Source organism: Nicotiana attenuata, unplaced genomic scaffold, assembly GCF_001879085.1.
Source record: "Nicotiana attenuata strain UT unplaced genomic scaffold, NIATTr2, whole genome shotgun sequence".
Lineage (NCBI taxonomy): Eukaryota > Viridiplantae > Streptophyta > Magnoliopsida > Solanales > Solanaceae > Nicotiana > Nicotiana attenuata.
The window spans coordinates 6,441-17,848 of record NW_017678073.1 but is presented as its reverse complement, the minus strand read 5'-3'; the positions used below and the strand labels follow the sequence as shown (position 1 = coordinate 17,848).

At 33.9% G+C, this 11,408-nt stretch overlaps 2 protein-coding genes across 2 annotated transcripts in view; both read left to right on the top strand.

Moving 5' to 3' along the window:
- Window positions 1–4,413: 4,413 nt before the first annotated feature.
- Window positions 4,414–7,164, top strand: LOC109221542 (BTB/POZ and TAZ domain-containing protein 1-like). Its single transcript, XM_019386018.1, has 5 exons — window positions 4,414–4,619; window positions 4,856–4,989; window positions 5,400–5,703; window positions 5,935–6,251; window positions 6,689–7,164. Exons 1-5 carry the CDS (start codon window positions 4,503–4,505, stop codon window positions 6,870–6,872), a joined length of 1,056 nt encoding a protein of 351 aa, XP_019241563.1. The 5' UTR covers window positions 4,414–4,502; the 3' UTR covers window positions 6,873–7,164.
- Window positions 7,165–8,391: 1,227 nt separating this feature from the next.
- Window positions 8,392–11,408, top strand: part of LOC109221541 (myb-like protein X) — a gene marked incomplete at its 3' end in the record, with an annotated part of 9,443 nt that continues 6,426 nt past the window's right edge. The window contains exon 1 of the mRNA XM_019386017.1: window positions 8,392–8,397. Within this exon, the coding sequence (XP_019241562.1) occupies window positions 8,392–8,397 (6 nt within the window). The remainder of the gene's footprint in view (window positions 8,398–11,408) is intronic.

Here is an 11,408-nt window from a genome sequence, read left to right as displayed (position 1 = left end):
TTGCTTTAAGACATGAGTACATAAGACAATTAATTTCGGATGGAATTATTACTGTTGTGTACATCAAGTCTATAGACAACCTTGCTGACCCATTAACTAAAGGACTCGCGAGGGATATGATAATAAGCACAACAAGTGCTATGGGTCTAAGGTAATTTAAATTTGTCACTAGTAACAGGAACCTTACCTTTCTTATTGTTCAACAATATTAAAGGTTTAAAAGGTAATAACAAGTTATAGTTGTGACGGATAGCAGGTACTGGAAATTAGTACCTAGAAAAGGAGGATGAGTATAAAAAATACTCTTAGTGAAGAAGCAGAGTTCGGTTTAGGAACTAAAGAAGTCCGTGTTAAGGATTTGGTTAAATCTTCACCTATGTAAACGCAAGAAGTGGTGCCGCTTCGATCAAAGTTTGGGAGACAAAACTTGATAAGTGTTTATGAATTCAGGAAGTAGCACAAGGCCATAATTGGGTGCTAAAACTCACGGTGAACAAATTGTGAAGTTGGTACGATTTATGTGTATAAAGATTTTCCGTCTTGTCAAATAGGAATTGTGGTTAAATAGAACTTAATCTAACCATCAATTTCGACAAGGTCTTGAATAGTTTATACGAGTAGTAGGTTTAAATCAAAAGATACCTACTATACGCATGAATCTTATAAACAACATCAATCACTAACTAAGTGGGGGATTATTATATTAGTAAGTATTTTGATGGGAGTATTTTAGAAGAGGTTGCTTTGTCCCTCATTGAAAAAAGAAAGAAAGAAAGAAGTGTTTAAAAACACTTCTTTGTCTTACATGATTTGAATAATTTAAAGATGTTTTAGAGGGAACTAGAATTTGGCTATATTATTAATAGTCAAGATTGGGCACTTGGGCACTTGGGGCTTTGGGCCAATTAAATAGCCCGAAATTTCTTTCTTTTAGTCATCTATTAATTTTATTAATTAAAAAAACGTTTTAAATATTAAAACGTTTTAATTTTAAAAAGAGGTGACTTTTGTTTTAAAGGTGCCTATTGGCAAAGGTTGAGTCTGTTAGTCCTAACAGACACCTAAAGGGTTTGAAAAGAGGTGACTTTTGGTATTAAAAGGTGCCTATTGGCAAAGGTTGAGTCTGTTAGTCCTAACAGATACCTAAAGGGTTTATAAATACCCTTTTCTTCTCCAAAACAAAAATCATCAGAAAAGCAACAAAGTATCTTCTTCTTTTCTGCTATCTTCAATTTACCAAATTTGTTCAAGCGGAAATTCGAGTTAGTTGCTGGTGCTCGAATTTCAGAGGCTTTGTAAAATCCTGGAGGAATTCTGCCATAATCCCTGCAGCAACGAAATTGGGAGGCATAAATTCCTTAAGGACAGTGACTACACTATCAAAGCCTAATTATTTCGTCCCTATATTCTGTTATATTTTCTAACACTAGTAGCTTTAGAATGTGCGCAATAGAGTTTAAATCATTGTATATTTAGTCATTAATTTACTCATAATATATTAGCTTTTTTTAATATTTAATTAGTGAGATATGCATATCTTTTGAGATTTTAAATTTAAATAATTTTCTTTTATATGTAATATTAAAAAAAGAAAAAAAAATCTTTTTCATAATTTATCTATAATATCCAAAAAATGTTTAAATATCAATTATTGTTATGGACATATAACAATTATTCATTATAAAAGTATAAAAATGTCGGAACAAATGATGTTGTAATATAAAGATCTGACTGTATATATGGGAGTTAGAAGGGCTTCTCTTGGAGGAATCAAAGACCATCTTCTCCAATTTAGTTTCCACATTTTCAAACAAAAAGCAAAATAGGAAAATTAACGCATCCATTGACCCATTTAACGTGCGAGGTTGTGAATCTTTACTTTGAAGAAATGATAAGATAAGTCCAGCCCTGGAGGAAAGGAACCAAAGTAAGGTATAAAATTATATTTGAAAAAGTTAAATAATTTGAGCATCAAATACTTGTGGCTATTATATAATTAGATTAATAAAAAATAAAAAATAAAAGATAAAAAATAAAAAAATGAAACGTGGAGATAGGATAAGAACACTTTCTCCTCACAAGTTACGAATGGTGCAACAGGAAACATATACAATGAATAAAAAAAATTATTTTGTGAATCCTATTCAGCCTACATCGTCTGACCAAATATTTCTAACTCACATGAGGCGCAACTCAGACTCTAATTCAGCCTGGTCATATCTTACTACAATATAGTATCTTTTTCAACAACAATATCAAATTTTAAAATTACAAGGGTCAAGGGTCTCCCAATTTAAAACGTGTGGATTTCAGCCTCTCTAATTAAACTGACTTCATAATATTCCTTGTGTAATTATACTCATCTTTAGAATAATATGTTACAATTAATCATACTATGACTTATGAGTTTTGGCCTCTAGAATATTTCCTTATGAGAATTACTTCGTCCTATTCAAGGTAGGGCTGGGCATATATCGGGTAAAACCGATAACCCGAACTATTAATTGTTTATTGGGTTATCGGTATCCGGTTATTGGGTTAACGGTTCGGTAACGGTTTAGAATTTTTTTACTATTGGGTTATCGGTTCGGGTATCGGTTTGCCAATTTTGTTAATGGGTTAACCGATAACCCAATAAGAATTAATAAAATTATGACTTTACCCTTAAGTATATACAAATGCTAGGGGCTTCAGTTCATTCTCTCCTATTCTTTCTCAACCCCACTCTTCAATTGCTTCATCTTCATTCTTCATAAACCTTACTAGTTACTCCTAGCGCAAGTCTTTAGTATACTATATGTGAATTATTCTCTTTTTTGCTTAACTCCAGTGAATTGTCTTTTCTTTTTTGCTTAACTCTAGATTGAGTTATATATCTTATCGGGTAAGCCGATAACCGAACCGATAATGATCGATAACCGATTAACCGTTACCCGATATCTTATCGGTTTTGTTATCGGTTTATCAAATTTGTAAACCGATAGCCGATATGCTAAACCGATAATATTCATAACCGAACCGAACCGACCGATGCCCACTCCTAATTTAAGGTGAAGATATAACAGAAGAAATTAATGGGAGAAGTATCAAAAAAGGTTGCACGTGCGAAAATCTAAAATGTATTGGGCTCACATACAATGAAGACTAGAGAAGGACTTTTATCTAATCAAATTTTAATTTGGAGCACGTGAATCATAATATATAGCAGGGGGTTAATAGCAGTCCTCTTCGTATTGTGAGAATTTTCCAAATAATAGACTCCACGTTCATTGAATTCTTTTAATGGTTTTAACGCGTCTTTTAAGAAATTATTTAATTACTTTAAACTATAAAATTATTTATGTAAACTGCCATTTTTCATTTTAAAAAAAAACTACCATAAGTTTTTCATAGGCTCCACACTTTTAATCCATAAGTTTTGGCATCTTGTTGTTGTAATGTTATTCCATTTTGTATGTTGCCCTTATAACCTTATTTGATCTTAACATCCAAACTGAAACAACATGAAAATTAGACATCAAGTTGCAGCCAATTGAATACTGCAACTCTTCTAATATAACAATAGCAGCTTAATCTTTTCACTAGTAACACATCTTAGTAGCCTCCACTTTATTGGCTTCTATTTGTACTTAAAACATTATATTGACACTTGTCCAACACTTTTGAAGAAAATCAAGAATTATCTCAATCAATTAGTGCAATGTAATTAATAAATTAATTCAACAATTGAAGTTTCTTATAGTTATCAATACCTACCTCTCTAGATTTTGAAAGGTTTATCATTTGTGTAATCAAATGTAGTTCGTTGCATATTGACAAAAAAATGTCAGGTGAAAAGTACTTAAAATAAAATCATGAAATTGATTTTGGGAAAGCAAGTGCATATTAAATAAGGCATTTTAACAAAACTCCATTGGTCATTGCTACGTGGCAAGGTTTGCCAACAAGGCAATTACTTTTTAATTTCCTATTGGATAAAAGGGTATATATTGAAAGGTTAATAGAGGATTAGGATGACACGTCAGTCTCAGAGTAAATAGAAACTTGGCCATTCCTTTAATTTATGGCCTTTGAAATTTTCTAAAAGCCGTTTATTGCCAATTCTCGACCTTGCCTGGCATTGACGAGGTGGTTTATCCAACTAAAGGGGACCCAGAAAATAAAACCACGAAAAGTTCAAGGATAAAAAAGGAAATTCATTTAAAACTCAACTAAATTGTCTCTCCACGCTCTCTTAAGCATGTTATCTTTCACGAATCACTATTTATGTTTTAGTCTTGGAGGTTGTTGTTCACGCACATTAAAGAGCGCGTTCAATACATTGAGAAAGGAAACTGTCCACGCTGTCTGCTCTTTTGCTTTTCTGTTGATGTGTCACGTTGCCTATATATAGGGGGACATGCGAACCATGATTCTCCACCGAAAACTAAAGAAAAACAAATTATACCCTGAGGAGGAAATTCATTGAAACGATATTATTAGTTTCCAAAATATTTGTCGATATGTCGCCTAATAACTTTGCCACCGATTTTGATGGAGTTTCCGGCGAATTGCCTGAAGCCGACATTCAAATCATAACCTCCGGCGGCCGCCGAATTCCGGCACATTCTACTGTTCTGGTACGAAATTTCTAAGCATTCGAGTTTTACAGATTCAATAAGATTTGATTGCCAGTCGAATCTTCATATTCGCGATTTAACGAACTTGAATTGTATTTTCAAACGGGCGAATTTAAAAGGGTATTTTCAAATTTTCAGTTCCAAAATGTGAATAGTACTAAATTTAGAATCAATTGATGGATAATCTGTGTCAATTTGCTAAAAGTACTGATCTTTGTGGCAAAATATTATTGTAGGCTGCGGCTTCGTCAGTTCTGGAGAGCATATTGGTTCGGCCGCAAAAGCGACGGAGCTCGGAGAAAACTATTCGGATTCTGGGTGTTCCATGCGACGCCGTTTCCGTGTTTGTCCAGTTTCTCTCTTCTCTCAAGTGAGTTTCCCGATACACACCGAATCCATTTTTTTCACCCGTGTTTTCGAACATTTCACGTTATTGTCATGAGTAGTTTACAACCTTTAAAACCTGATTGGCTTGAATTAAGTTAGACCTGAATTTTACTGCAGCTAAATTGACCATTAACAGTAGATTTTTTCCCTTTGATTAAAAGATAGGTAACTGGCCCTAAACCAAATCCCTGTCTCCTATTTATTTATCGTCTTACACATGGTACAATCATTGCCTCATAGATTAATTAATCACATGTTTCTTTTCCTTAATAGTATTCTATAAAAGACTCAAGCACCCGCGGTTCTATGTTTTCCGCTATTATTGGAGGAAAGAATATCTTATTAAATAAATATCTTGGTGTCTGGAATTGACCAATTTATCCTTGTGATCAGGTGCAGTGAAGAGCAGATGGTTAAACATGGAATTCATCTTCTAGCACTCTCTCATGTGTATTTGGTACCACAACTAAAGCAGAGATGTACAAAGGGGTTAGCTGAGCAATTGACCATTAAAAATGCGGTAGATGTGCTTCAACTGGCCAGGCTCTGTGATGCACCCGATCTTTATCTCAAGTGCTTGAAATTTATATCAACCAATTTCAAGAAAGTTGAGAAAACTGAGGGTTGGAAGTTCCTCCAAGATCATGACTCTCTGCTTGAACTTGAAATTCTGCAGTTCATGGATGAGGCTGACTCGGTATGTTTAAAATTACTTCAGCATAATTCCTCTTTGGTTTTAGATTGGCCAATATCAGATTAAAGTAATTTTTATCATGAAAATCTTGTACTTTAATGTTAAAGTTTGTCACTTGATAGTGAAACAATAGGATTCAAAGAAGTCTTCGTACAATCTTGGCACATTTGTTTGCATCTTCTTTACCATTCAGCGAATGTTTACTTAATCAAATTTGGAATTTTGTTATTACAGAGGAAGAAGAGGACAAGAAGACACAGGCGGGAGCAGAACTTGTATTTACAGCTAAGCGAAGCGATGGATTGTATAGAGCACATATGCACTGAAGGATGCACCAGCGTGGGGCCATGTCATGAGGAGCCCTGCACAAAGAAGCTTCCATGTAGCAAATTCAAAACGTGTCAAGGCGTCCAGCTCCTTATTCGACACTTCGCTACATGTAAGAGAAGGGTGAATGGAGGTTGTTTGCGATGCAAAAGGATGTGGCAACTCCTTAGATTGCACTCTTCTATTTGTGACAAACCTGATGAATGCCGAGTACCACTGTGCAGGTAAAAAAAGAAGTTGCAACTACTTTGTTGTTCTTTACAATAACTCCATTTTATACTATGAACATCGGCCTCGCAACATTTCCATGTGAATTATCAGGACAAAGAGTTCATTTAATTGATTTGTCTTGATAGAAAAAACAATGAAAGTGCTGTCCTGGACTTGTCCATTTCCTCTTCCATGATCGCCTTGTTGTGACACTTTTTCATTTAGATTCTTTGGTAGCTGAAACGTCTCTTTCTGTTTTCCTGTAAAAATCATCTTCAAAATGTTCTAATAGCCTTACAATACGTTGGACTGGATAAGGTCGAAACTCTTACATAAATATCAGATTTAAATAACGTAGTTTGCCCTAGCTCTTTATCAGTAGGGCCAATTATTTTTCTTTTTTGTCCTTGGTATTATTGAGTCTCTAAATATGTCCAATTCTACATTACAGACAATTCAAAGTGAAGGTGCAACAAAAGGGAGATGATGCGCTATGGGAATCACTCGTTAAAAAGGTGGTGTCAGCCAGAACCATATCCTCATTATCTCTGCCCAAAAGAAAGAGAGAAGAGGAACCAAAGATGAACTTAGACCATCATCAAGCGAGAAGCTTGTCGACAACTCGGTGTCAGTAGTTTGGAAGTTTAGTAGTACTATATAATCCGAGAAGGAATTCCAGGTAGAATATTAGTGGAAGCGCAACGGTTTTTGTTGTTATTATATATGTTCTGCTATAGTGATTTTACTTAATGTGTCAGTCCTGAGTTGGAGAAATCCTCTGTAAATGCGGGGGTTCAACAGTAGAGTTGTATAGGAATGAATTTTGTACATGTAGTGGATGGCCGTCAGTTGTATCTTCCTCCGTTTTGCTTGATGATCAAGTAAATTGGTGAGGTAATTTATTGTTATTGGCTTCAATCTGTTCCAGTTTGGTTTCTTTTACACATATTAGATTGCGAACAAACCCCAAAATACTCGAGTTGAAGGGAAGAGAAGTGGAGGAACCAATTAATGCATAAACAGAACTTGTAAGTTGTAGAGGAGAGCCCCCTACCCACCCACCAAAAAGAGAGAAAATGAAGGAGAATATAAGAAATGGGAAAGAAGACCCCATTATGACGTTGGATTTTGCAAGTTGAAATACTTTGAACAAAACTGGCCACAGACTGTGGTTTGCTTGAAGCAGACTGTGGTTTGCTTAAATTCCCTTAATAAATCTTTTTGAAGCAGATTGGTCCCTGAAGACTTTGGGATCAGTACTTGAGAACTTTATCACGACTCTATCAAAAAGATTACTACTCTAGATCAATCTTAATTAGCAAAAAAATAGTACTGAAATGACTAAGTAATTCGTTTGACACTGAGACACGGGTGTGTATTTTGAGCTAACAACTAATTACCAGTTTGATGCCTATCTTCAGGCATCAGACCAAATTCAGCTCTATTCACGTAACTAATACTCAAACATAGAATATTGTCAATATATTTGTTGTGGAACAACGGAAATAGCTAGTACATATTTAAGATTATTATTATATTATAATTTAAGATTATATAGAAAATACATGGAGTTAACTATGGTTAAATACTACGTAAAAATTGCACGGGGCGCCCTATTTGGTCGCCCCCATTTAACCTATACCCATTTTTTAAAAAAGTTTTAACCTGTACCCACTTTTTAAACAACTTTAGCCCCCTTTCTCCTCCTCCTTCTCCTCCTCAAAGTTATATCCGCCCTCAACCTCTTTTTGAAGTTGCACTGCACAAATTGTATTTCTGTCAGTGCAGAAGAAATAAATAAGAAAAAAATAGGAATATACAGTGCAATTTCGCATCATAAATGCCTCTCCGAAGAATATCGAAGTCTTGTTGCTTGATTGAATGGTGGCAATAGATGATCTGTTAAATGACGAAGCTACAGATCCTATTTGATAATGCATGGCATTAGCACCAGCATATTGGTTTATGTAAATTGTTAAAAAGTTTCTTGCTTTATCAAATATCGATTAACAGTTCCTTTGGATGGTTTAGTTGTTGAACTAATAATCCAAATAATTGGTCCAATTAGAGAGTTAAAAGATGAGGTATCCTTGCTGTTGAATGCTTTATGTGACAGTAAAGCAGCTATTTTCATGTTTTCGTGACAGTACCATTATGAAGGTAAGAAGACTCTAGAGCTGAAGTTTACCAGTTACAAACAAAAACTTTCGCCAGTTACAAAACAAAACTTCAGCTCTCGCCAGTAACAAAACAAAAACTTCAGCTCTAGAGCTGAAGTTCACCAGTTACAAAACAAAAACTTCAGCTCCAGAGCTGAAGTTCGCCGGTTACAAAAAACAAAAACTTCAGCAATTACAAACAAAAACTTCAGCAAATAGAGAACAAAAGTTCAGCTACTATACTTAAGTTCAGTAATTACAAACAAAAACTTCAGTCCCGTCTACTAGAATGCTGAAGTTTTGCGTGATTGTCTTTGCTACTTCAGCCCCGTATACTGAAGTTACGCGAAAAAGTGGGTACGCTTGCAATTTTTTTGCAAAGCGGGCACAAGTTAAAACGTGACCCAAAAAGCGGGTATAGATGCAAATGCCCCAAATACTACTAGTACTAGTTATATAATAAATAAGGTGACAAGTGTCATTTAATTGTTGACTTGGTGTATACACCGAGTGGGGGTAAATTTTTTCCCTCACTTTACGAGTAGGATAAGCCTAACTGCTATCGCCTAATCACCTGATAGAGGATGCCTAGTTTCCTCAAAATGGCCAATGCATATACTTGCATTCTCTGTGTCCTGGATTCTAATGCTGAAATATAATAGTACACATTTTTTATGATTAAAGAAGTGTACGGTTTAACTTTCTATTTGAACGAGATGTTTATGCAAATCTATCGTTGGTCCAGCCACAATTTGCTAACGATGCTTATATACTTTTTATTAAATAATAAAAAATGATACTTTTTCGTGCAAGTTTGTGGCTATTATCAAAGGACTCAACACTATATTCCAACTTGCAATATGAAATTGCTCTAAGAAAATATTTGGTTGAAAAGGTCATATATTATATACTCCTAGTAGATTAGGAAGGATTACACATGACACTCGTCAGACAATGACATAGTTATTTTAATCTGGTTCTTATCCATAAATCTCTCCTTCGGATTAAATATACGCATAGACTTGTTTGAGTAGCAACATAACTATATTACGAAATTACAAATTAAATAAAATAAACAGAAGTAAGTGACTAACTTTTACAATATTTTGGTTTAGTAAAAGGTCAAGGGATATTTCACAATACTTATCGCAATTGAGAAGAGGTCAGTCTAGAAAATAGAAGTAGTGGATTTCATGATTTAAAAGAAGAGACAATAAACATAAAGGAGTAAAAGAAAGAGCCATTTTTGTTTCTTTTCCTCAAAACAAGGAATGAGACCCTACGTACCCCTTAGATTGATGTGTGTTTTTTTGTCTAATTGCCCATTAATGCTCCCAAATACTCTAGCACAAAGGGCTTTAACATCATTATTACTATTGAATTTCCCTGGGGACAAAAGCACTTTTTGTTTTTGATAGTTTCCACTTGCATGCTTTGCCTAGTAATTAAAGGTTTCTAATAAAAACTAACTTATTTGGTGATGCTTTAGGTCACTCTCGTACACTTGGTGTGGTTGAAAGGTCTCTTTTGTTCAGCAATCGTGCTCAAACAATCATCACTTGATTATAATTAATAGATGAAAAAGTTTGATATATTCAGAGGCCTTTTGATTTTTCTTCCTTCAAACTTTTTTCTTCTAAGAAATATCCTATGTTGACTTCTCCTTTTCTTTTTAATCATTATTATTAGGAGTATTAGTAGTTTTTGGGTTTTGCCCTGACAGAAATCTTGATAATAAGGCCATATAGTTCACATTATGAAAGCTGCGTTCTTTAATCTAAAATTCGAAATGCTGTATTTCATAGCTTTATTGGATCCTGTTGCATATTCTATATTTTCTTACTTTCAAGGGGCGTACAAACCAAATAGGAAAACCGCACCAAACCGAAAAGTCAAATTAAACCGATTAAAAAACCCGACTAGCTTTGGTTTGATTTGGTTTGGTATTGAATAAAAAAAACCGAATATATAATTTTGATATATTCTTTCAAAATTTTATATAGAATTTTCTTTAAAAAATATCTAAAAATATTTGGGATTCTCTTGCGGGATATAATATTTAATAGTATATGAAGTGCTTCATATTTCTTAATCTTAAATAGTGGGTTGTATGATCACTTTCTCATCAAGTGTTACTCAAATGCGTCAATCCCTTTGTTCTTCCATATTCATATCATATGTTAAGATCTATTAAATTGTTATATCTTTTTCGAATGTGAAGTGATTATTATTATTTAGGTATCATATTGATTTTTATGTTTAATTACTAAATTCGGTTAACCTTGAAAGCGTAAATCAACGAAACATTATTGTCAGATGACTAAAAAAATAATTATATTACTAAGAAAATTCTCTCATAAGAATATTTTAATAGATAATATGTTTGTCAATTTTTTTTTTTTATATTTTTACTAAACATATATTTACTTATCAAAAATTTAACAAAGTTATATTGAAATAATATTTAAGTAACAAACAACCCGAAAAACCCAAAAAATACGACAAAACCGAACCAATCCAAACCGATATAATTGGTTCGATTTGGTTTTGATAAAAACCGAACCAACCCGGTCCATGTACACCCCTATTCAAGTTTTTTTTGTTTTTTTTCTTCCACTCTAATCTTTATGAAGCATTTTATATTAAAAATATGCCGTGATGATGAACACAATTACCTCGTCAAAATAGCGTGGCATAGCCACTTTTACGGGTGGCTTTCGAAAAATAGCCACCGTCCGTGATGTCATTGATTTCTAGCCATTTTAACTTAAAATAGAATGTAAAATGACATTATTGCCCTTGCACGCTTTAACATACTCTTTAGTAACTTTTTACTCTTTGTTTGCACAGCAGCGCGTGCGGCTTTCGTCAGAGCACTTTTTTTCAAATCCTTGATCGTTTTAGCTCTAATTTTCTTCAAAATTCTCTGGGTGAGTTTTGTTTTTACAATAATGTGTTTGATTCACGTTCTTATTGTTGTTTCGTTATGTTTAAGTTTGATTTACCGTACCG

Coding starts and splice junctions, on each gene's coding strand:
- LOC109221542 (XM_019386018.1), top strand. CDS start 4,503: ATGTCGCCTAATAACTTTGCCACCGATTTTGATGGAGTTTCCGGCGAA. Junction 4,990..5,399: donor CAGTTTCTCTCTTCTCTCAA/GTGAGTTTCCCG, acceptor CCTTGTGATCAG/GTGCAGTGAAGAGCAGATGG. Junction 5,704..5,934: donor TCATGGATGAGGCTGACTCG/GTATGTTTAAAA, acceptor TTGTTATTACAG/AGGAAGAAGAGGACAAGAAG.